The following is a 26570-nucleotide window of genomic DNA, read 5'->3' on the forward strand; positions in this document are numbered from 1 at the left end:
CCTCTGGGCCCTGCACTGGCAATTTAATTCTTGAACCACAGATGCAGTGTGTCCCAGTCTCCCCCTCATTCTAGTCAATTTATCACGTCTTCAGAAAACACTCCTTAAATTTATGAACCTGTTTGCTTTTGTTATTCCGGACTTCTATTTCTAACAGTTACAGCCTTTTTTCCTGTCTTCTTTGAGATTAACTTAACACTGCTATAGATGTGTCTGTGAATGGCTGGGGAAGAATGTTTTAATTACTCGTGAAGCTTCAAATAAGAAAGCTGTTTGTGTTTGACGTCTGGGAGTTTCAGAACAACTGATAACAACTAGTGACTGTTATGGGATACTATGCGGATCTTTGGTATCTGGTTAGGGGGGGCCGAGAGATTAAGAGGAAGGAAAAAGAAGCTGAAGGACGGCTGGGAGACAAGACTTGCAGAGAATGTTCTATAAACTTGGCATGGTGCCAAGTAAGTACAAAGGGGGAGAGGAAGACTACAAGCCTTCAGCATGAAAGACCCCTGGAGACCCCCAGAAGAGACCCCCAGAGGAGACTGCGCATGCTCCAGTAGGAGGGACTGGACCCCGGAAGCTAATTATAATAATCTATTTTTTTAGAAGTAGTAATGAATATGTATTAGTCTAGGAGCATAAAAATCAGCTGCTTGATGTAACTGGGGTGCGTCCTGGTGGAGCGGAGACTCCCGGTGCACCCAGTGCTGTTTGCTTACCTCTGTTCCTTTATATTCTTTTGTCCTGGTTTCAGTTAGAACAGAATTAATTTTCTTCCTAGTAGCTGGTGGAATGCTGTGTTTTGGCTTAGGATGAGAAGAGTGCTGATAACACCCCGATGTTTTAATTGTTGCAGAGCAGTGCTTATACCAAGCCAAGGACACCTCAGACTTTTGCTCTGTCCTGCCAACAGGCAGGCTGGGGGTGCAGTAAGAGCTGGGAGGGGACAGACCCAGGACAGGTGACCCGAACTAGCCAAAGGGGTATTCCATAGCATCTGACGTCATGCTAAACAATATATAGGGGTGGCTAGCCGGGGGGAGGGGGCCGGACTGCTCGGGGTTAGGCTGGGCATCGGTCAGCGGGTGGTGAGCAATTGCATTGTGCATCACTTGTTTGTACATATTATTATTAGTAGTACTATTATCATCATTGTATTATTATTATTATTATTACTATTATTTTCCTGTCTTATTAAACTGTCTTTATCTCAACTCACAGGCTTCACTTTCCATTTCTCTCCCCCGTCCCAGAGAGGGAGGGGGGAGGGTGAGCGAACGGCTGCGTGGTGTTTAGCTGCCGGCCGGGTTAAACCACGACAGTCTTTTTGGCGCCCAACTTGGGGCCCGAAAGGTTGAGATAACGGCAGATCTGACCAGAGTGTGTTAAACTAAAATTGGTATAAGTATTAGACCTGCTTAATAGTCACTTGTCATAATGCTGATTGCTTTAATCTCAACTGTGCTGCGCCTGTTTTCCAAATTGAGTATTATAGCACGTTATTTTCCGTATGTGCTCTCTGTCATGTTGTTTATCCTCTCCGGGCCCTGGTTTCAGACCATTATGGTACTGTGTGTTGTATCAGTGGCTTATGAGATGATGAAATATCTGGCCATGACTCTAACCTGGTATTTGTACTCAGTAACATCTTCGATTCTATACTTTGGAAACTGTATTTTGGAAACTATTAGCAATTGTATCTGTTGCCTTTTTTCATTAGGGAGTCAATCTGTGGAGGGGAAAGGGGAAGATAATTTTTCTTACTTGATCACTCTCCCTTTCTCCTTCACCACCCCTGTACCCTCCTTGATCACTCTCCCTTCCTCCTTCACCACCCTCTTATCCTCCGAGTTTATTACAATAGCTCTCCAAGATATTGAATATCCTTGGGATACTCAGACCAGCATAGTCCTGTTGTTCTGCCTCCTGAATGCACTTCAGGTTCTGCTTAAAGTTAAACAACTACTTAGGAAGCTCATCCGGAGATCTGCCCGGAGGCAGTATAGTTGTGGGTGGCAGGGAGTATGGGAGGATATGGGCAGGCATCTAGACCAGTTGGCACCCCCAGTGTTTTGGAAATTCACCCCTGAACAAGTGCAAGTTGACCCTGCAGAGGGTATTGCAACCTCTGTGGCAGACCCTGTAACAAGGTCAGAGAAACGAGCAGTAGCAGTGCAAGCTGCCCCTGTAGAGAAGGTGAAAAAATGGTATAGAGATTCAGGTCGTTTAGAATGCAGAGAATCTTCTGCCAAATCTAGGTATAGAGACGATGGAGACGACGACGACGCTGGGCCATCAAGGGTTCAGGAGGAGGAAGATGAGGATGCCGAAAAATCAACAGTAACTACCCGAAGCCTAAACGAGCGTGAGTTACGAGATGTGCGAAAAGATTTTGGTCGCTGTATAGGTGAGCAGCTTGTCACCTGGCTGCTCCGATGCTGGGACACTGGCGCCAATTGTGTGGAATTAGATGGCAGGGAAGCCAAGCGACTGGGATCCCTTGCTAGAGATGCAGGCATTGACAAAGCAATTGCAGATGGAGCACAATCTCACAGCCTCTGGAGGCGTCTCCTCTCAGCTGTGAGGGAAAGGTATCCCTTCAAGGAAGAACTTTTACGTCTACCAGGCAAGTGGACCACTATGGAGAAGGGAATCCAGTACCTGAGGGAATTAGCCGTACGGGAAGTGATTTATGAGGATCCAGACCTCAGACAAACATCCAAAGATCCAGATGAAGTCAGGTGTACGCGACCCATGTGGCAGAAGTTTGTACGGAGTGCACCATCATCATATGCCAGCTCATTGGCAATAATGGCCTGGAAAGAGGATGAGGAACCCACAGTGGATGAAGTGGCTAAACAACTCCGGCAGTACGAAGAAAGTCTCTCCTCTTCCTTACAGGCCTGCGTCTCAGCTGTGGAGAAACTTTCTGAAGAGTTCCACCAACTTAAAGAGAATCTATCTTCATCCCCACCTGAACCAACCAGTGTCCACCGACCAAAAGAGAACACTGTGGAGAAACTTTCTGAAAAGGTTCACCAACTTGAAGAGAGATTATTCTCCTCCGTACCTGTACAGAGCAGTGTCTCAGCTATCAGGGGTAGGTGTTCATCCACACAAGGAAGATGATATGGTGGGTACTCACCCCGTGCTACCCTGTGGTTTTACTTACGAGACCATGGAGAGGACATGAGAAAATGGGATGGAAAATCTACGGCGACCCTGGAGGCACGGGTACGTGAGTTGCAAAAGAAAACAATCAGGAAGAAGGGATTCTCTGAAAAGTTTGCTGCTCCAACTTCCAGCAGACAGTCCTTCAAACACAGAAACGAAGAAGATTCCGACCAGGATTAGGGAGGCCCTGCCTCCAGCCAGGGGGAGGAAAGGGATAATCGAGTTTATTGGACTGTGTGGATTCGATGGCCTGGCACAGCAGACGCACAGAAGTAGAAGGCTTTAGTAGACACCGGTGCACAATGCACTATAATGCCATCGAGCTATAAAGGACCAGAGCCCATCTATATTTGTGGAGTGACAGGGGGATCTCAGCAGTTGACTGTAGTGGAGGCTGAAGTGAGTCTGACTGGGAATGAGTGGGAAAAGCACCACATTGTGACTGGCCCGGATGCTCCATGTATCCTTGGCATAGACTATCTCAGAAGAGGATATTGCAAGGACCCAAAAGGGTTCCGGTGGGCTTTTGGTATAGCTGCCTTAGAGACAGAGGGCATTAAACAATTCTCTACCTTGCCTGGTCTCTCAGAGGACCCCTCTGTTGTGGGGTTGCTGAGGGTCGAAGAACAGCAAGTGCCAATCGCTACCACATCTTTCAATAAATCCTTTTTTTTTATTTAATCCTAATTTGAATCCTGAGCCATTTATAACAATTTGGGGGCTCGTCCGGGATGGCTACAGTTCCTGAATTCTGATTTAATCTAGGAGAGGCGCCCCACCATTTGGTGGCTCATGTTTGAGTCAGATTGGGACTAATGCTATCCTGAACCTGAATAAAGGTAAGAAAAGAATTTGATTTTTTTTTTGAGCTCCCTTGCCGGCTGTTTTTTGTTCATAATTCTGCGCACGAAGATCCGGACGAAGACGACAGGGTCGTTTGGATACCGTTCGGTTGGATTCCGGTGTCCGGAATCGAACCGGATGAAGACAACAGTCGTTTGTGGATACCGTCTGGTTCGATCCCAGATGAAGACAGCAGAGATGCTTGTGGATACCGTCCAGTTGGATTCTGGACGAAGACGACTGATTCGTAAGATACCGTCCCGTTGGGTAAAGGTGCGGTTGCCAGTGTTTGTGTGTGAGAGTGTAACTGAGACTTCTAAAGTCAGCGTGGAGGTCTTTTTGTTTTCTCACTGGTTCTAATCTCCTGCTGGGGGGGCTGGGCCAGTGAATGGAGTGATACGTGGGTGGGTGATAGGTCCTAAGCCCCCTGCAAGACACTCTCACTAGGGGCAACCAAGGGCTGTGGGAATTGCCACTAGTAAAATTCCCGGATGGGTCAGATAAAATCGAAGACCAAGGACCAGAAAGGGAGCAAATTACCAGATATATGACCAAAAAGTCCATTATGAATAATGATTAGAAATTGGAACAATAGGGGCCCCAGAAAATTAAAGAGTAAATTAAAAATGATCCAGTATTTTATGATATAATGACCAAAAGAACCCTTAAGACCCCATATATTTTGATCCACGGAGGACGGGGTCTGTCAGGCTTTGAACATTAATAGTAGAATACCCGTGGATCCGGAAAAGAGCAAGCTGAAACATTGGAATTAGAAATTAGAGAGCAATTGATTAAGAGTGAATATGTGCTACATTTGTGCCTGTGCTGCACTTATACCACCAGATAACAGGAGCCTCTCGGACCCCGAGAACCAGATCAAAAACAACCTCATGGTTCAGACTTTAATCAAGGGGTCTGAGATAAGGAGGATTGTTCACAAAGGGACAGGTTAGGAAACAAACACTTTGTTTGAAACAAAGTGTTACAAGTCACTTCACGAAGAACACAGTCAGAGACAATACTTATTTGGTTGGTTATCATTCTAAATTATATTCCTGTGGTATGAATGAGATGTGCTGGAGGCCTCCGTGTGCGATTGTGCTGTGTGAGTGAGACGCAGCGTTGCTGCAAAACGAGTGCAGAGTTCCGATCCGTGGTTCTGTACTCTCCGCAAGGGGAGTGGGCAGAGATGAACGAAGTGCTTGACAGACTGAAAAGAAGTACTGTTCTATCCAAGTTTTGAGAGGTGGTGCCTAATATATGGGCCCGGTGTATCTTGTGTATCTTGTGTATCCTATTTTTGCTCTTAAATGTTTTGACTGTGACAAGAAAAAGGCAGGAGCATGATCTGACTCTACTGGTGCTTTCGGCTGTGCTTCCTGCAACATATGAGGCCCTCACAGGCCGAGACCTGGACTCGCTGAGACCTGAACAGGCCGAGAGACTGGAGCGGCGCTGGGAGACCAGAGAAACTACGGAGGGACTACCGCTGGACGGAGAGAGTCCTGAGAGACTCTGCAGAGCCACGGACGGCTCTGAGAGACACAGAATAGACCTGACAGAAGCTGCAAAACGCGGGGAAATTGAAGTAATTGCGGAACATCCGAGATCGAGTTGCTACGGGAGACCAGAGGCGTCAGTGGACACCGGCAGTCGACTCTCACCGTGAGGCGAGTCGGCACAGAGCAGAGGGGCGGACATCAGGACCCTGCAGCCTGTCTGACATAACCATGGAGGCAGCGGCAGCAGCGGCTGTGCTGCTTCACTCTAGCATTCTTTTTATAAAAGGTTTATCTTGCAATGCAAAAAAGACTATTAGTCCCCAGATCGGTGTTATAACCATTACTAATGACGACTTAGCTCTATTGCAGGGCAGGAGTGCAGAGACGCAGATTACACTGCCAAATGACCACCGGCAGGCTCTTTCACAAACCTAAGGTTGCAGCTGGCACTGCCTGCAGCCATATAGCAGACGTTACACTCTCTTTCCTAACTAGTAATCATGTGTCTTATCCATTTGTGGTGAATGGCCAGTGGCAAAAAGAAAAGGGGGGGAGACAAAGACAGAAACGGTACAAGGAGGATGCCACTGACACTAACAGCATGGGTAATAGGAGTAGTATAAGTGACACAGGTGACGGTGCAGGGCACTCTGCCTGCTGCTCGCCCTCGCCTGCCTGTGCACTGCTGCCAACGGTGCTAGAGCAAAATGTGGAGACTGCTCAGATGGCAGTGATGAGAGTGCTTGTGTGAAGAAGATGTGTGAAGAAGATGTGTGCTGAATCTGACTTTGTGTGCAACAGTGGTCAGTGGGTGCCAAACAGATGGCAGTGTGATGGGGATCTGGACTGTGAAGATGGGTCTGACGAAAGTGCTGAGCTGTGTCATATGAGAGCATGCCGGGTAAATGAAATCAGCTGTGGTCCTCAGTCAACCCAGTGTATCCCAGTGTCCTGGAAATGTGATGGTGAAAAAGACTGTGACAGTGGAGAAGATGAAGAGAATTGTGGCAATGTGACAGAGATCCTTATTGTAAGGATGGAAGTGATGAAATTAACTGCCCTTCCTGGACCTGCAGGCCAGACCAGTTCAGATGTGAAGATGGGAACTGTGTCCATAGGAGTAGGCAGTGCAGTGGTGTGAGAGACTGTCTGGATGGCACTGATGAAGCAAACTGTAACAATGTTGTTCAGTGCTCTGGACCTGGCAAATTCAAGTGCAGAAGTGGAGAATGCATAGATATCAATAAAGTGTGTAACCAGCAGAGAGACTGCAAGGACTGGGGTGATGAGCCCCTGAAGGAATGCAACATAAATGAATGTGACTGTCCAGCTGGGAAACTGTGGAGATAGTGATGAATGCCAAAACCCTGGTATCTGTAGTCAAATCTGTATCAACCTGAAAGGCTATCAGATGAATCCTGCTGCAGAAACCTGGAAAGGGCCATACGGCAAAGCAAATTAGATAACTGTTATTTAACTTGTCAGAAGATAAAAAAGAAAGTGTTTCAACAAGCAGCCATGGGAGGGAAGAATCACTGAACCCCCGATATGAGGGACTGTACCTTGTTTTACTGACTACTGAAACAGCTGTGAGAACTGCAGAAAGGGACCCACGCATCCAGAATAAAAGGACCAGTAACTACTGAAACTTGGAGGGTTGAGTCCGCTCCTGGGAAACTGAAACTCAAGCTAAGGAAGAACTAATATTCTGGCAATGAGGTTCTGCATGAATTAAGGATGCCAAATAAAGGGGACAAGCCTGAAGGGAGGAAAGGGAGAAGGCAAGACCGGGGCAGGACCCTCCACTGCGGTGTGTATGGTCTACCGAGGGAGGCAACCCCTATGGGTATTGACTGCCGAGTGAGAGGGCCTCAACTGGACTTTTCCCACACTAAGATCAGGTTGTCCAGGTTGTCCCGAGAAAATAACATAAGAACCTTTTTAAACCTATATAAAATTGTGATTCATTTTACAGGAGCTGGATCACCCTGACAGGCCGAATGGTAACACAAGCCTGAATTGACCCTGAAAGCAGGCCTAACTCCTTGACTGAAGGCGTTTGCCTATTATAATCCAGCTACGTGGGCAGAAGACAGATCCTGGGACTATAGGACCCCAGTATATATACTTAATAGAATAATTAGGTTATTAGCTGTAATAGAAATAGTTATAAATGATGAGAACTGCTTTGTATCAAAATTGCCTAGCTTTGGATTATTTACTAGCACAAGAAGGAGAAGTCTGTGGAAAATTTAGCTTTAGTAATTGCTGTTTAAAGATTGATAAAAAAGGTGTTTCTTCCTAGTAGCTGATAGAATGTTATGTTCTGGTTTAGGATGAGAAGAATGTTAATAATATGCTGATGTTTTAATTGTTTTTAATTGTTACAGAGCAGTGCTTACACCAAGCCAAGGACCAAGCCAAATTCAGCTTCTCACTGTCCTGTCAGCAGGCAGGCTGGGAGGAGGGCCGGACTGCTCAGGGTTAGGTTGGGCATCGGACAGCAGGTGGTGAGCAATTGCATTGTGCATCACTTGTTTCGTACACATTATTACTAGTAGTACTATTATCATCATTATTGTTATTATTGTTATTATCTTCTTGTTTTTATCTCAACTCACAGGCTTCACTTTCCCATTTCTCTCTCCCATCCCAGAGAAGGAGGGGGGGGAGGTGAGCAAGCAAACACAAACCTGGAAGGATATGGAATGGGATTTATTTTCATGGCTGCCTGGTGGACCATGGGTTAAAAGAGTGTTATTTTTATTGTTATGTGGTGTAATGATGTTATTGTTTATACCTTGTATGATACCTTGTCTTACATTATTAATACACCGGGTGATAAATAGTACATTGGTAATAACTTCATTAAAAAAGGAAGGGAATATGTCAATTATGATGCTTAAGAATTGGACCCTCCAAGAAAAAACTGATGAAATCCAATTATTAATAACAGAAGAGACACGAATTGGGGATGTTAAAAAGAAGATAAGGGATTGTGAGGAATGTTTTAACAATTCGTGTCCATGAAGAACAATTTTGTTTGAATCCTGTCTGCCTCTGGGCCCTGCACTGGCAATTTAATTCTGGAACCACAGCTGCAGTGTGTCCCAGTCTCCCCCTCATTCTAGTCAATTTATCACGTCTTCAGAAAACACTCCTTACATTTATGAACCTGTTTGCTTTTGTTATTCCGGACTTCTATTTCTAACAGTTACAGCCTTTTTTCCTGTCTTCTTTGAGATTAACTTAACACTGCTATAGATGTGTCTGTGAATGGCTGGGGAAGAATGTTTTAATTACTCGTGAAGCATCAAATAAGAAAGCTGTTTGTGTTTGACGTCTGGGAGTTTCAGAACAACTGATAACAACTAGTGACTGTTATGGGATACTATGCGGATCTTTGGTATCTGGTTAGGGGGGGCCGAGAGATTAAGAGGAAGGAAAAAGAAGCTGAAGGACGGCTGGGAGACAAGACTTGCAGAGAATGTTCTATAAACTTGGCATGGTGCCAAGTAAGTACAAAGGGGGAGAGGAAGACTACAAGCCTTCAGCATGAAAGACCCCTGGAGACCCCCAGAAGAGACCCCCAGAGGAGACTGCGCATGCTCCAGTAGGAGGGACTGGACCCCGGAAGCTAATTATAATAATCTATTTTTTTAGAAGTAGTAATGAATATGTATTAGTCTAGGAGCATAAAAATCAGCTGCTTGATGTAACTGGTGTGCGTCCTGGTGGAGCGGAGACTCCCGGTGCACCCAGTGCTGTTTGCTTACCTCTATTCCTTTATATTCTTTCAATAAATCCTTTTTTTTTATTTAATCCTAATTTGAATCCTGAGCCATTTATAACAATTTGGGGGCTCGTCCGGGATGGCTATAGTTCCTGAATTCTGATTTAATCTAGGAGAGGCGCCCCACCATTTGGTGGCTCATGTTTGAGTCACCTGTAGCCCGTTGGAGAGGAACCCACGCAGGAGCAGGTGACTTGGCAGGAGCTGCTGCCTGTGGGGGACCCAAGTTGGAGCAATTTGCTCCTGAGGGAAGGACCCCGTGTTATGGACCCATATCTGGAGCAGTTCTTGAAGAACTGCTGCCTGTGTGAAGCCCATGCCAGATCAGTTCACCAACGACTGCATCCTGTGGGAGGGACCCCACAGCACTGGGGACAGGAGTGATCGAGAAGGAGCGGCAGAGACAAAGTGCTATAGACTGACCACAATCCCCATTCCCTCATTCCCCTGCACCACTCGGGGAGGAGGTGGAAGAGGGTGGATGGTGGGGAGGCATTTTTGGTTTCTTTCCTGTGTTTCTCACTTCTCTAGCTTGTTAGTAATAGGCAATAAATCTTACTATCTTCCTACTCTGAGTCTGTTTTGCCCATCACGATAATTGTTGAGTGATCCCCCTGTCTTTATCTCAACCCTTGAGCCATTTTCATTGCATTTTCTCCCCCTTTCCGCTTGAGGAGGGGGAGTGAAAGAGTGGCTGTGGTAGAGCTTGGCTGCCCACCCAAGTAAAACCACCACATGTCTCACCACCTTCATGGTGAGGAAATGTTTCCTAATGTCCAGATTTAACTGCCCCTGGTGCAGCTTTATGCCATTCCTTTGGGCCTGAGGATGACTTGAATCCTTTTTCAGACCCACCTTCCCTGTGCCCTCTGGATCCACATTTCCTCTGTGGAGACTGCAGACATCTCATTTGCCTATAGAAGCCGAGATACCAAAAAGACACTATGAGAGAGTCAGCTCAGTCCCAGTGGCACACATATTTTATAGGGGCTACAGGGAAAGATGGCAGGTTGATGTTTCAGATGAAATGAGACAAAGCCAAAAGCGTGTCGGAACATCACAATGGTACTTAACAACAACAAAAGCAACAACAATAATAATAATATAATAATAACAAAATGCACAGGACTGTCATGAATATACTGTGAGTCATTTGTGGAGACAGATGAGAAGTTTACCATCAGTGAAAACTCTCAATGAAATCACTTTGTTCAGTGCAACTTTCAGCTCCTGGTTTCTCATGCTGTAGATGAAGGGGTTCACTGCTGGGGGAACCACTGAGTACAGAACTGCCACAACCAGGTCTAGGGATGGGGAGGAGATGGAGGGGGGTTTCAGGTAGGTAAACATGACAGTGCTGAGAAACAGGGAGACCACGGCCAGGTGACGGAGGCACGTGGAAAAGGCTTTGTGTCGACCCCGCTCAGAGGGCATCCTCAGCACGGCCCTGATAATCTGAACATAGAGAGCACAACGAATACAAAACATCCAAAGTCGATGAAAACATTACCCATAAGAACCCAAACTTCACTAAGGAAGGTCTGTGAACAGGAGAGCTTGAGGATCTGGGGAATTTCACAGAAGAACTGGCCCACAGCATTGCCTTGGCAGAGGGGCAGGAAAAATGTACTGGCCGTGTGCAGGACAGCACTGAGAACCCCACTGCCCCAGGCAGCTGTTGCCATCTGGGCACAAGATCTGCTACCCAAAAGGTTCCCATAGTGCAGGGGCTTGCAGATGGCAACGTAGCGGTCATAGGACATGACAGTGAGAAGAGAATACTCTGCTGAAAACAAGAAGACAGTCAGAAAGACCTGTGCAGCACATCCTGCATAGGAAATGGCCCTGGTGTTCCAGAGGGAATTGGCCATGGCTTTAGGGAGAGTGGTGGAGATGCAGCCCAGGTCAATCAGGGCAAGGTTGAGGAGGAAGAAGTACATGGGCGTGTGGTGGTGGTGGTCGCAGGCTATGGCAGTGAGAATGAGGCCGTTGCCCAGGAGGGCAGCCAGGTAGATGCTCAGGAAGAGCGCGAAGTGCAGGAGCTGCAGCTCCCATGTGTCTGCGAATGGCAGGAGGAGGAACTGCTGCTGGAGCTGCTTTTGGACATTTGAGTCCTTTGGGCATGGGGACCTGTCTGAGGAAGAAAGTACAGCAAGATATTATGCCAGACTCTGTGAGGAAAACTCTATTTCTTGCACAAACCTGGGAATAGTGTGCTGAGGTCAAAATAATCCAATTTCAATGTGCAGATCTCCAAACTCCTGTTTGGAGTTGGGGGTCTGCACAAGCTGGGGATCGTATCAGTTCTCCCCACGTAGCAAGAGACAGACAGATCACTGCAGCTGACATAGTCGATATGTCCAGTAGCATTTCCATGCCCTTATCTCTCACATGTCTTCTCCATGGATAGCACAGAGCTGCTATGGCGGAGCTGTGCCCTAGTTAAGGACAGCCTGCAGCCCAGCAGAATCCTTGCAGGAAAAGAGTGGAATGCCCTAAACATGGGGTGACCTGAACACAGAGACAGCTCATTCACAGCCCCACACACAGCATTTCCACAACCCTACACATCAGGAAGGGACATGGATGCTTTTCCTCCATTAACATATCTGCATGGCAGAACATGCAGGATCTGTGTCTGAGCTGCACCTGAATTATCCTCTACATCGCTGACTCCAAAGGCGACTCGTGAACAAGTTCCTACGCAATTATGTCTAGACGTCTATGCTGGGGGAAGGGAAGAGTCCAAGGGGCTGTACTGTGGAAGGCATCAGCAATGCACGGATGGCAGGGAGGTGCCCAAATCGCCTCTGCCATGAAGATACTGGGAGCAGCTCCCTCTCACCCCCTGCCCATGGCTCTGCTGTCTGCATCTGTCCCTGCCTGCAGCTCACATCCCCCATCCCACCCTCTGGGTGCTCAGCTCTGCCCTGCAGACACCTCCTGGCAGTAGGGCTCTGCCCAGGGGCAGATCACTGGGGGCACATCCTAGAGCCTAGGTCACACAGACAATGCTGACACTGCATGTGAGGTGGTGGAGCTTACTATGGGCTGAGGGGCAGGAGAGAGACTTGCTTGGGGTCTTTGTAACCTCCTTAGGATGCCTTACAAGTATTCCTATTTTTAGGAATAACATCATATATTTCTATTTCCACTGAGCCCAAAAGAGAAAGCTGAAAGCAGAGGCTAAGGAAAGATGAGAGTGAAGTTCCCTTTGAAATTCCCTTGGTGTGCTGTGGAGCTGTGAGCAGGCTGACCCAGGCAGCAGCCTCCCACCAGCAGCAGGACCCTGCCCTGCCAGGAGGGCTCCTTCCACCCGCAGCTTCTCCCCGCAGTGCCCTGGGCAGCTCCCCGGGCAGGCTGAGTGCTGAGCGTGGCAGGCAGCAGAGGCCCTGGCCTGGCACACAGCCCCTGGGACACAGCAGGGACCCTGCTCTGCACCACAGCCCTGGACACCCCTTTCAGCAACCTGGCTGCAGAGACTGCTGCCAGCCTGTGACAAGAGAGCACTCAGGGCCTGGCCTTTCTGCATTTTCCTTCTGCCACAGACTTACCCTGTAATGTGCTGCAAGCATTCATTCCCCATCGAGCTTTTAGTATCCCCTCAATTCACACAGCCCATAACCTCTATCTCCCTTCTCTCCCCTCCCAGTGCCAGCCACAGGCAGTGCCCCCAGCCCTGCTGCGCTATGCAGAGGAGCTGCTCCTGGGCAGAGCTGTCTCTCTGCAGCGCTGCCCGCTTGCCACGAGCTCCCCTTGGGCCCAGGAGTCCGGCCCAGCTCAGCAGCAGAGGCCCAGCCCAAGGCCTCCCTTGCTCTGCCCCCCACCAGGCTCCCTGCATATGGCCCTGGGGCTGCAGGGGAACCTGCTGGGAAACAGCCTGAAGGAATCCCTGGGGCTCCAGCCCTCACCTGGCACACACACTTCTTCACACCAGGGTCATTTCTCCTTACAGAAAACCAATTAAGTGTAACAATCACAGCTTCTTGTCCCAGTATCAGTTTGGACATGAAATCATGGTCAGGGACTGATCTCCTTCATCCCCACTTAAGGAAGGAATTCAGCAGAGTCAGTCAAGGCATCTCATGCTGATTGTTATTCCTGGGGCTGGAAAGGGATCTCAGCTCCCTCCCATATCTGCCACAGACCCACAGGAGCTGGGATTCCTCAGGCCTCAGTTCAGGTGTCCACAACATAGGCACTTTAATGTGAATTACTGAGCCACAGTAGGTCCTTAGTGGAGATGGAGGACAGGCAGGAGCTGTTCAGATGGAAATACCTGGTGAAATTTGAGGTTGATCCTCTGGTCTGATGGGGCATTCCTCAGGCCAACTGAAATGGCAGCAGATGCCACATGTAGGACAACTGAACCTGTTCCTACTCCTTATATGCAGGGCAGCCTGCAGAGGCTGTCAGCAGAGCAAAAGAAGTCATGTGTCACAGGGAGAGCTAAACCTATTCTGTTCTCTTTTAAATGTTCTCTTTTTCCTTTCTGTTCTACACGACCCTTGGCTGTAATGGCTGTTGTGTCTCGGACATCTCCACATGGCCTCAGCTCTCACCAGCAAGGTCTCCCTGCCCTTTGTGCCTTGAGGCAGGACTCTGCAGGGGTACAACAGGTGGTGGGTGGGGAGAAAATCCGTGGTTACTTTGCAAACTACACCCTTAACAGTCCATGGGACCTAGGGGCCTGCATCCAAAGGTACAGGGAGAGTGTTTTGGCCTGGAGGTACTGGCTCCTTATGATCCCAGGAAGGGATCGGACAGCAGCATTCAGGTGCTGTAAGAGATCACTTAACTGCTCTTAGAGCTAAGACTATAAGGAGAGAAGACTATAGACGATCTATTGAATTTGGTGTGACTTCATTCTAGACACAATACTCCAGATTGTCTCAGATCTCCATTACATATTTGCACTGACCCGATGGGATTATTAAAGGGTGAACAAATTTTGCTGATCAGTCCTTGGCTCTGCAGTTGATGAATCAGCATATATATGGGAATCTGGGAATCTTGGGTGGTGCCATATTGCCACTGGTGCACCATTTGGGTAGCTACTGGCACTTCGACCCTCAGCAACCCCACAACTGAAGGATCCTGTGAGGCACTGGGCAAGGTAGAAAACAGTTGAATGTGCGTAAATCACCATAAATCACCTCCAGCATAGCCAATTCCATCAGATATGGGCTGCCTCTCTCCCTGGTGGTCCATTTGCCTGGGTGACATACAACATCTTCATTGAAGGGATACCTTTCCTTTACACCTGACAGGAGTTACCTCAAGAGAGGGAGGATTTGTGCCCCCTTTCCAATTGCTTTGTCAATGCCCCCTTCCCTGGAGAGGGATCCCAGCTGCTTGGCTTCCCTGCCCTCTAATTCTAGGCTACCAGCCCTGTTATCCCAGTATCGGAGCAGCCAGGTGACAATGTGCTGGCCTAGATGATGGCTGAAATCTAATCACACATCTCACAGCTCCCCAAGGAATGGTGATCAGGAGCTTACTGCTCCTTTTATGTTATCTCTGTCTTCATCCACCTTTTCCTGTGATGGCTCTACTTGGGAGGAGCATGCCTCGTCTTCTTCCTCCTTCCCTGTATGAGCAGGAGCTTCTTTCCTAGCTAAACAAGCTGATTTTGTCTCTCCTGTTTCTTCTCATATGTATATATGAGTGATAGAGGCACAGGTTGCTTCTCTGGCCCAGTCGCAGGGATTGGAGTCGTGTAGATTGCAACTCAGTAAGCATAGGCCAAGCCCCAGCACATTGCAGTGATTTCTCCCTCTTTGGAATAGCCAGGGTGATGACACTCCTTTTTCAAGCATTCTGCCTTTTTATTTATTTATTTATTTATTTATTTATTTATTTATTTATTTATTTATTTTTATGATTCTGCACTTCTTCAGGGGTGAAGTTAGAAAGCATTGGAGGTACCCACAGTTCTAAGTGCCTGCCCATATTCTCCCACACACCCTGCCCCTCATAATTATCCTGCCTCAGGGCAGATCATTGTGTGGCATTCTGAAATAGTTTACTCTGACCTTAAACAAAACCTGAAACACATTCAGGACACATAACAATACGTACAGGCTGGTTTGAACATTCCAAGGATTCCAAGTTTTGAAGAACTGTGGGTAGAAGTGTCCCCCCCCCCCATCATTTCCATAGATTGGCTCCCCGAGGAGAAAAGTAAAGACTGTTAATTATAAATAGTTTCTGAGAGAAAGTTCCTCAGGCATGGAGGTGACAGCAATGCTGAGTACAACTATCAGATTTGTCTCATGACCAGTAATTTTATCACAACATAAGGCAGTGATAAATTAGGCCGTACATTAGGCCGTAGAGTAAACTAACAACCATAAACCAGCCCTCACAAAAGATAAACAGCACAACAGGGAACACACACAATATGTAATGTGCTACCCAACACAGTTCTGAGACCAAACACAACTACTACACCAACAAAAAATGAACATTGTGGTCAACAACTATGAAGCTGATATACTGCTTCTAACAACTTTATTTTAACATGATCCAGTCATATCTGTCATTATCTGAGCCCTTTATGGCCCCATGTAGGATTCATTTCGGAAGAAGGGCATCCCACAGGAGGGCAGAGATTGACCATCAAGGAGCAGTGGAAACAACGTCATGGACTGACAGCAATTCCCAATTCTCCTGTTCCACCCAGGAGAAGTAGTTACAAGAGGCAGGATGGGGGGAATGGTGTTTTTACACAGAATCACAGAATCACAGAATCACCGAATCACAGAATCACAGAATCACAGAATCACAGAATTTCTAGGTTAGAAGAGACCTCAAGATCATTGAGTCCAACCTCTGACCTAACGCTAACAGTCCCCACTAAACCATATCCCTAAGCTCTACATCTAAACATCTTTTGAAGACTTCCAGGGATGGTGACTCCACCACTTCCCTGGGCAGACTGTTCCAATGTCTCACAACCCTTTCGGTAAAGAAGTTCTTCCTAACATCCAACCTAAAACTCCCTTGGTGCAACTTAAGCCCATTTCCCCTCATCTTGTCACCAGGCACGTGGGAGAACAGACCAACCCCCACCTCGCTACAGCCTCCTTTAAGGTACCTGTAGAGAGCAATAAGGTCTCCCCTGAGCCTCCTTTTCTCCAGGCTGAACAAGCCCAGCTCACTCAGCTGCTCCTCGTAGGACTTGTTCTCCAGGCCCCTCACCAGCTTCGTCGCCCTTCTCTGCACCCGCTCAAGCACCTTGATGTCCTTCTTGTAGCGAGGGGCCCAAAATTGAACACAGTACTTGAGGTGCGGCCTCACCAGAGCCGAGTACAGGGGGACGATCACCTCCCTAGCCCTGCTGGTCACACTATTTCTTATGCAAGCCAGGATGCCGTTGGCCTTCTTGGCCACCTGAGCACACTGCTGGCTCCTATTCAGCCGACTATCAACCATCACTCCCAGGTCCTTCTCTGCCTGGCAGCTCTCCAACCACTCATCTCCCAGCCTGTAGCTCTGCTTGGGGTTATTGCACCCCAGGTGCAGGACCCGGCACTTGGCCTTGTTGAACTTCATACAGTTGACCTCAGCCCATCGGTCCAGCCTATCCAGATCCTCCTGCAGAGCCTTCCTACCCTCGAGCAGATTGAGACATGCACCTAGCTTGGTGTCGCCTGCAAACTTACTGAGGGTGCACTCAATGCCCTCGTCCAGATCATCGATGAAGATATTAAAGAGGACCGGCCCCGGCACCGAGCCCTGGGGAACGCCACTAGTGACTGGCGTCCAACTGGACTTGACTCCATTTACCACGACTCTTTGGGCCCGGCTATTCAGCCAGTTTCTAACTCAATGAATCGTGCGCCAGTCCAAGCCAAGAGCAGCCAGTTTCTTGAGGAGAATGCTGTGGGAAACGGTGTCAAAAGCCTTTCCCTCATCCACCCAGTGCGTCACTTTGTCATAGAAGGAGATCAGGTTTGTCAAGCAGGATCTGCCTTTCATAAACCCATGCTGACTGGGCCTGATTGCCTGCTTGCCCTGCAAGTGCCGCGTGATGACTCTCAAGAGGATCTGCTCCATGAGCTTCCTTCGCACTGAGGTCAAACTGACAGGCCTGTAGTTTCCTGGGTCAGTCCTCCAGCCCTTCTTGTAGATGGGCATCACGTTTGCTAGTCACCAGTCCACTGGGACCTCCCCCGATAGCCAGGACTGTTGATAAATGATGGTAAGCAGCTTGGCCAGCTCCTCCGCCAGTTCTCTCAGTACCCTTGGGTGGATCCCATCTGGCCCCATCAACTTGTGCACATCCAAGTGCCGTAGCAGGTCACCAACTAGTTCTTCATGGATAGTGAGGGCCACATCCTGCTCCCCATCCCCTTCCACCAGCTCAGGGTACTGGGTATCCAGAGAACAACCAGTATTGCCGCTAAAGACTGAGGCGAAGAAGGCATTAAGCACTTCCACCTTTTCCTCATCTCTTGTAACTAAGTTTCCCCCTGCATCCAGTATAGGATGGAGATTCTCCTTAGTCCTCCATTTTGTGTTGATGTATTTATAAAAACGTTTTTTTGTTATCTTTAATGGCAGTAGCCAGATTGAGCTCCAGATGAGCTTTGGCCTTTCTAATTTTGTCCCTGCACAGCCTCGCAACATCCTTATAGTCCTCCCTAGTGGCCCGCCCTCTTTCCCAAAGATTATAAACCCTCTTTTTTTCTCCTAAGCTCAAGCCACAATTCTCTGTTGAGCCAGGCTGGTCTTCTTCCCCGCCAGCTCATCTTTGGGCACGTGGGGACAGACCGTTCCTGCGCCATTAAGATTTCCCTCTTGAAGAGCGCCCTGCCTTCCTGGACTCCTCTGCCCTTCAGAACCGCCTCCCAAGGGACTCTCCCAAGTAGTGTCCTGAGCAGCTCAAAGTCAGCCCTCCAGAAGTCCAATACAGTGGTTTTAATCGTCCCCTTCCTGGCCTTGCAAGAATAGAGAACTCCACCATTTTGTGGTCACTCTGCCCAAGACAACTCCCGACAATCACATCCTCCACCAGTCCTTCTCTGTTTGTGAAGAGAAGGTCTAGCAGGGCGCCACCCCTGGTAGGCTCACTAACCAGCTGCATCAGGAAGCTATCTTCCGCGCTCTCCAGAAACCTCCTAGACTGCTTTCTCTGGGCTGTGTTGTGCTTCCAAGATAAGTCAGGGTCTGGGCTGTGTTGTGTTTCCAGGATATGTCAGTTTAGTTTGCTTGTAGTTCCTCAAAGTTGTAGTCCACCACCGATAAGCAATAAAATATATTTATCTGCCTATGCTAGGTCTGTCTTATCTGTGATGATAATTGGTACCCATGCAGATATTTGGTGGGTGTCCTGTTCTACCTCAAGCCTTGAGCTATTTTCATCATATTTTTCCCCCTTTTCCTTGTAGGTTGGGAAGTAAAAGAGCAGTGGCCATGAAGTTCTCCTGTGTACCTGTGTAAAACCACCACAGTAGGGAGATTGGAAGGGTCCAGCACCAGGGCTGTGGCCATCCAGGGATGAAATCTCAGCACCCAGAACATGCTCTGCCAGCCTGGTGGCACAGGAGGGGCTGGTTTCCCTGAAGGAGATCAGTACAAGGGGAAGGCTTGATTTCCAACACAGGCATTTCTGGCACATTCCTGAGAGGCCTGTGGAGCTGCAGGCCACACCAGTCTCTGGGACACTGGTCGTCTTTCCTCCCAGAGCCAGATCCTGAAGAGGCACCAGCTCCCAGGGAAACCTGGCCATGGATTGTCCCCATCACGAGGAGGCTGAGCCATGCCCAGAGGAGCCCTAGGGCTGAGGACAGCCCTAGCATCAGGACCCAAAAGTCCTGGTTGCCACATTGTCCTCTGAGCCTAGTGGGACCCTCAGGCAGGGCTCTTGCAGCAGCCACCAGCTCTGTCTAGCACCACCACGACCCCCCAGCCCAGAAATTGCAGCTTTGGACAGCTGACAGCCACTGGGCCACCCTGTGGGAAGGGACTCTTGACACCCTTACCTTTGGGGGAGAGCTGCAGGAGCACTGGAAACAGGGAAACCATATCAGGGGCGATGGTCACCCTCCAGCAGCCCTCCATCTTACTTGCTGCTGGCCCTCAGCTCAGGTCAAGGGATGCCTGCCCTGGCTCCTCAACCACAACTCCTCTGCAAGGTGCCCCTGCTCCTCCGATCATCAGTGAGGGTCGCCCAGTGCAAGCTTGCTGCCTGCTGACCCCACTCCTGGCCACAGAAGGACAGTGCTGGGGAGCACCCAAGCGGTGCCCAGCAGGGACTAGGCCTTGCAGGGAAGTGCCAGCTCTGCTGCTGCTCCAGTGACGATATCCTGGTGATGCAGTGTGACATCAGCCCACGTCATTAGAACTCCTGTGAGGTCAGCAGCATAGAGATGGCACAGCTCAAGAGAGAGACAACAGATTTCCCTTGTGTGGAGAAATTGTCACTTCCTTTCTTCCCAGTTCTTTTCCACAGGATCCTGACAAATTTACCAGGAACATCTCCAAATGGTGACAAAGGCCACGGAATATAGGAAATGGAGCAATGGAAAAGTCTCCAGTGTCCCCCTGCCGCAACATGCCTCTGCTGCTGGGAGCCCTTCCAGGAGAGTTGGGTGTCAGGCTTGTCCTGGGGCTGGGCTTTTTTCAAAAGATGGGAGTGAAGGCACCTGGGATGCAGCAGCCCCTCACAGTGCCTGAACACCTCTTCTGCACCACTCTGGGATCTCTCTTGTAGTTTGACCAAGTCTCCCATTTCTGGAGGCCTGTGCTATTCTGAAGGCCAGACTACCACCCCTGACTGTGCTGCACAGAGATACATGTGGTCCTGTGTCTATGCTGCCAGTGCACACTGCTGGATGTCAACCTGATCATGGTGTCCAGGGCATGAGCTGCCATGTCTGCAACCAAAGCCCCAGAAGAGGAGAGGTGCATCTCTGTGGGCATGCTTCCCTTTCCTCTTGCATGACAGAGGGGTTGCCAGTGACTGGCAAGCTGTGCCCATCCCTGGGGGCTCTGCACAGCTGGGTGAGGCGCTCTGGGGGTTTTCTCTGACTCTTTGTCTTCCTCAGAATGAGCACTGTGGTATTTCCCCACATTTCTCCACCTGTTCATCCTGTTCCTACTATAGTGTTCAGGCTCCCTAGGGATGCGGGATTCAGGCACAGTTCCAAAAATGACCCTGAACATCCTGCCACAGATGTGTCAGCACAGCAATGAGGTGTTCCCTCACCCATCTGACTTGTGGGGCCACAGTCAATGCAGTGCAAGGGGGTGTGCAATGTGCCAACTATCCTTGCACAAGACGTAGAGTGCCTTGTGCCTTTCTCCTGGGATCATAATGAACCAGAACATCCTGGTCACAACCAAGGTTTCTTCAATGAAAGCCCTACTGTCCCATGCACTATAGGGATGTAGTTTGCAAAGCACCAGTGATTTTATTCCCACCCAGCACCTCTTATACCCAGGCAGAGTCTTGTGTCAGGGCATAAAAGGCAGACAGACCTTGCTGGTGTTGGATGAGGCCATTTGGACATGTCCATGACAAACTAATTCTCAGAGAAGATGTGATTGTTACACTCAATTAGTTTTCTGCTCAGAGAAATGAGCCTGCTGTTAAGAAGTGTGTGTTCCCAGGGATTCCTTCAGGCTGTTTGCCAGCAGGTTCCCCTGCAGCCCCAGCCATGTGCAGGGAGCCTGGTGGGGGGCAGAGCAAGGGAGGCCTTGGGCTGGGCCTCTGCTGCTGAGCTGGGCCGGGCTCCTGGGCCCAAGGGGAGCTCGTGGCAAGCAGGCAGCACTGCAGAGAGACAGCTCTGCCCAGGAGCAGCTCCTGTGCAAAGCGCAGCAGGGCTGGGGGCACTGCCTGCAGCTGGCGTGGAAAGGGGAGAGAAGTGAGTGGGATAGAGGTAATGGGCTGTGTGGAGAGGCAGGATGCTAAAAGCTCGCAGAATGAGGAGTGCTTATAGCCCTTAACGGGGTAAGTCTTGTAGCAGTGCAGTGCACAGGTATTATCCTGGAGGAATCCTATACTTGGAATATCCCATAGCAGAACAGGCTGGTGGCTCTTCATATGTCTTTATTGCAGAGAAGGATGTGCTGCAGAGAAGGGCTTCCCCACTGCAGCGTCAGCAGCCAGGCCCCGAGGGTTCCCTTGTCGTGGGCCAGCTGCAAGATTTGAAGCTGGGGCTGCAGGCAGGGGTGGCCAGGGCTGTGGTGCAGAGCAGGGTCCCTGCTGTGCCCCTGTGGTGGTTTTACCGTGCTGGGCAGCTAAACCCCACAACCGCTCTCTCACTTCCCCTCCTTTAGAGAAGGAGGGGGAGAAGTAAAGCAAAGAACAACTCACGGGTTGAGATAAGGATAATTTAATTAAAGGGAAATAATTATAATAATTAAATAAAGACTACCATGAACTAAACAATTTAACTAAGGGGAAATAAAAGGGAAAGGGGAAAAAGGGAGGAAAACAAACAAACAAAATAAATGAAAGCGATATGGAAGTGCAGAGGAAAGAAATTACTCTCTACTTCCCACAAATGAGCGATGATTGACCACGTCCTTGAAGCAAGGCCTCAACGCACGCAGCCGGTGTTCGAGAGGAGGACCAACGTCTTCTCAACGAGAGCCCACCCCTCCCCTCTTCTTCCTGTTTCCACCTTTTATTGCTGAGTGTGACACCACATGGTATGGAATATCCCTTTGATTGGTTTAGGTCAGCTGCCCTAGTGATGTTTCTCTCCTCACTTTTTTGCCCACCCCCTAGGAGGGTTAGAGAAAGGCCCAATGCTGTGCCACTGCTGCTCAGCAGTAGACACAACACTGGTGTGATAACACTGCTGTTCCAGCTACAAGTGCAGAGTACGGCACTGAATGGGCTGCTGCCGGGAAAGTTAACATTCCAGCCAGACCCAGTACAGCCCCAGGGGCTGTGTGCCGGGGCAGGGCCTCTGCCTCCTGCCAGGCTCAGCACTCAGCCTGCCTGGGGAGCTGCCCAGGGCGCTGCAGGGAGAAGCTGCGGGTGGAAGGAGCCCCCCCGGCAGGGCAGTGTCCTGCTGCTGGTGGGAGGCTGCTGCCTGGGGCAGCCTGCTCACAGCTCCACAGCACATCCAGGAAGTATCCAAGGGGACATTGCAAGAGAAGAGGAAAGGCAGGTGTTAGCTCCTTCAATCTCTGCTTTCCTGAGTCTCTGCTTTCATTTTTTTCTTCGTCTCAGCCAGAATAGAAATAGATGCTCTTATTTCCAAGAAGAGCCTGAGACTCCTTAAGCATCACTAGGAATGTTATAAGGATCACAGCAAGTCCCTTTTCTGCCCCTCAGCCCATATAAAGCTCCGTGACCACACATGGCATCCTCCCCAAAGCTGAACCTGGCAGAGGCAGTTCTGTACTCCATTTCGTGCCATCCCTGCACTGCAGACACCTTCCCCTGAGAAGCTGCATGGTCTGCTCTCCCATCCAGAAAAGCTTCTGCCCTCAAAATCATGGGATCTCTAACCGGTACACTTTGGCTGCCCAACCTTCAGAACAAGAGGACACTCCCAGTGCTCATCTCTCACTCTCATTCTTGCCTTCCTCATCAGAAGCACTGGGGCATTTCTTTGTGTTTCCCCTCCCATTCATCCTGCCCTTACTATTCTCCTCAGACTCTGGACAGTGGGATTAAAGCCAGAGCTCTAACACCAGAATAGTGAGTCCTGCTCTGGAGATGTGTCACTGGGAGCAAAGCGCCCAAGCTGTTCTAGCCAAAATGTCTCAGGGCACTGCAGTGCGTAGTGCTGGGAAATGAGCTGACTCTGTTCAGGTCACTCTGGTTAAAGGTAATCCAGCAGTGTCCCTGAGGTTATCCTGCTGGAGGATGTTGAACGGCCTTTCTTTATTATAGGTGCACTACATCTAAACAAAAATATGTGTTTCAGAATGTTCCCTTCCCAGAACGTTCAATTCCTTTCCCAGGAACACACTGCTGTACAGAGCAGGTGAGAATGGGGAGAGGGGGGGTAAAGGATGGGTAAGGGAGAGTCCTTGAGAGCTCATGGGCATAGGCCGCTGCTCCAAACAGTGCTCAGCCAGCACAAACCAGATCTCCAGCCAGAGAGGAGAATGAAGCTGCTTCTGAGAAAGCACGTGTTTGTGAGTGATAGGAACAACATTGTCACTGTTTGAGCTGCATTAGGGATCATAATTCATATGCAGCTCAAACAGTGACGATGTTGTTCCTATTGCTCAGGTATATGCACGAAGAAAAAGCATCCATGTTCCCTCCTAACTTTTCAGCCTCTAAGGTGTGTTGGGCTAGGAAGGAGCTCACTCTTCCTTCAGGACACCACATCTAAGGACATTTGACTCTTTATATAGGGCTTCTGCCGGGCTGCAGGCTGCCATGCTCAAGGGCACAGCTCTGCCATAGCAGCTCTGTGTTATCTAGCAGCCCCATGGAGAAGACACTTCTGTCCTAAGGCCATACAAATGCTGTTGCATGGCTGAATGCAGGCAGCTGCTGTGGTCCCTCCATGTCCGTGGTGAAGACCATAGAGCTGAGATCCTCCTCAGGTACAATGAGATGGGTGAGGGGTTTGTAGGTCTGCCCTTTGAACCTGGATTCCTCTGCTCTCAGCAACATCCAGGTTGTTTTCAGGGGAACACCTGAGTGTGACCATCCTCCAGAGGTGCCTGTACAGAGCAGTTGAGACAAGGACTGCTGGATATACCAGCTGCCCCCACTCTGCCCTGAGCTACAGTCAGCCTGAAAAATTCTTTGATAGCTCAACTGTATTCTATCTGAGAAAAGCCCATGTTGTCATCTACCTAACTCTGTAGGGCAGGACTCCCTCCTTCAGAGCCCCTCTGATCCTGGTGGCACTGTCAACCAGTACCAATCACAGCTCATGAAAGGGACCTGCAAAGGCCTTCCTGAAAGGGGAGAGGCAGTCTGTGAGGTTTCTGCAAGAAATGGAGTAGAGTGGATCACAGAGTTCTGTCTTAATGTTTTCCTGTTTTTTTCCTCCTCAGACAGCTCTCCATACCCAGATTACTTCCCCAGCTCTGATCTAAAGGACAGAGTTGTTGCCTCGCAGGACCCACGAGATTTCACCTGGAGTGCAACCGAAATACAAAGGGTTTCCATAGTTGGCTGCTCCCAGTAGCACTCTCTGGCACCACCAAGCAAGACTCTAGCAAGACACCTGCAGAGGTCTTCCTGAAAGGGAAGCATCAATTTTGAGTTTTGAGAAGTGGGGTACATTTTTCTCACACAGTCTAGCCTAGTATTTTGCTGTATTTTCCTCCTCAGACAGGTCTTCGTGCCCAGAGGAATCAAATGTCCAACAGCAGCTCCATCACCGAGTTCCTCCTGCTGGCATTTGCAGACACACGGGAGTTGCAGCTCCTGTACTTCGCGCTCTTCCTGGACATCTACCTGGCTGCCCTCCTGAGCAACGGCCTCATCCTCACCGCCGTAGCCTGCGACCAGAGCCTCCACACCCCCATGTACTTCTTCCTCCTCAACCTTGCCATCCTCGACCTGGGCTGCATCTCCACCACTGTCCCCAAAGTCATGGCCAATTTCCTCTGCGACACCAAGGCCATTTCCTATGCAGGATGTGTTGCACAGGTCTTTTTCTTCTTTTGTTTGTTTTTAGCAGAGTATTCTCTTCTCACTGTCATGTCCTATGACCGCTACGTTGCCATCTGCAAGCCCCTGCACTATGGGACCCTCCTGGGCAGCAGAGCTTGTACCCAGATGGCAGCGGCTGCCTGGGGCAGTGGGGTTCTCTATGCTCTGCTGCACACTGCCAATGCATTTTCACTGCCCCTCTGTGGAGGATATACCCTGGACCAGTTCTTCTGTGAAATCCCCCAGGTCCTCAAGCTCTCCTGCACAGACTCCTACCTCAGGGAAGTTTGGCTTCTACTGGCTGGTTTCTGTTTAGCATTTGTCTGTTTTGTTTTCATCATACTGTCCTATGTGCAGATCTTCAGGGCTGTGCTGAGGATGCCTTCTGAGCAGGGACGGCACAAAGCCTTTTCCACGTGCCTCCCCCACCTCTTTGTGGTCTCCCTGTTTCTCAGCACTGGCTTTTTTGCCTACCTGAAGCCCCCGTCCATCTCCTCCCTATCACTGGATCTGGTGGTGGCAGTTCTCTATTCAGTCATGCCGCCAATATTCAATCCTCTCATCTACAGCATGCGAAACGAGGAGCTCAAGCGTGCTATCAGGAAAGTGATTACATGGATTTTTCTTAAGATGGATACATTTTTCACTTTTCTCCACAAATGACATTGTTTGTTTTCCATTGCAGGCCTGAGTGGTATTTACTCATTACTTTACAATTGGTACTTTCTCATTACTTTACAATTACCTTCAGTGTCATTTCCAATCACTACTTTCTTAGAAAAAAAGTATTTGTTCATCCCACATCTCCTGAGGTATGAAACTGCTCTGTTTACTCTGGACATTATTTGATTACCTGTTTGTAAGCACTCTTCCTTGGCATCTGCTTAATAAAACAGGATCTTCCCCAATGCACTACCTGAAATCATGCCTCTTCTTTCAAAGCTGTTGCCAGCAATAGGGTTGAACATTATGGTGGTTTCACACTGCTGGGAAGCTCACCTCCACCACTCCTTTCACCCCCACTCCTGAAAGAAATAGATGGAGAAAACAGAGTTGAAAAGAACTCTAGGGTTGTTTTAATGGACAAACAGATCAGTCACCAATTGCAATCATGAGCAAAGCAGACCCAGTGTAGGGAGATTAAGATAATTTATTGAGCATTACTAACAGTCTGGAGCAGTGTCTACTGGGTCTGGTTTAACTCGTGGTTTAACCAGCTAAACACCACACAGCCATTCGCTCACCCTCCCCCCTCCTTCTCTGGGATGGGGGAGAGAAACGGGAAAGTAAAGCCCGTGAGTTGAGATAAAGACAGTTTATTAAGACAGGAAAATAATAATAACAACAACAATAATAATAACAATAATGATGATAATAGTACTACTACTAATAATGTGATGCACAATACTAATAATAAACAAGTGATGCACAATGCAATTGCTCACCACCCGCTGACTGATGCCCAGCCTAACCCCAAGCAGTCCGCCCCTCCTCCCCCGGTTAGCCACCCGTATATATTGTTTAGCATGATGTCAGATGGTATGGAATACCCCTTCGGCCAGTTTGGGTCAGCTGTCCTGGGTCTGTCCCCTCCCAGCTCTTGCTGCACCCCCAGCCTGCCTGTTGGCAGGACAGAGCAAGAAGCTGAGATGTCCTTGGCTTA

General features: G+C 49.1%; 2 protein-coding genes across 2 annotated transcripts in view; one reads left to right on the forward strand and one right to left on the reverse strand.

Moving 5' to 3' along the window:
• LOC311216653 (olfactory receptor 14A16-like) overlaps nt 1–25570 on the forward strand; it is a gene marked incomplete at both ends in the record, with an annotated part of 42822 nt that extends 17252 nt beyond the window's left edge. The window contains one exon of the mRNA XM_084298181.1: nt 24905–25570. Within this exon, the coding sequence (XP_084154307.1) occupies nt 24905–25570 (666 nt within the window). The remainder of the gene's footprint in view (nt 1–24904) is intronic.
• The window catches only part of LOC311216502 (olfactory receptor 14A16-like), a gene marked incomplete at both ends in the record, with an annotated part of 307014 nt that overhangs the window by 156574 nt on the left and 123870 nt on the right, over nt 1–26570 (reverse strand). The gene's annotated exons all lie outside the window — the stretch shown is intronic.

This window comes from Netta rufina (genome assembly GCF_964035555.1).
Source record: "Netta rufina genome assembly, chromosome: 18".
Classification (NCBI taxonomy): domain Eukaryota; kingdom Metazoa; phylum Chordata; class Aves; order Anseriformes; family Anatidae; genus Netta; species Netta rufina.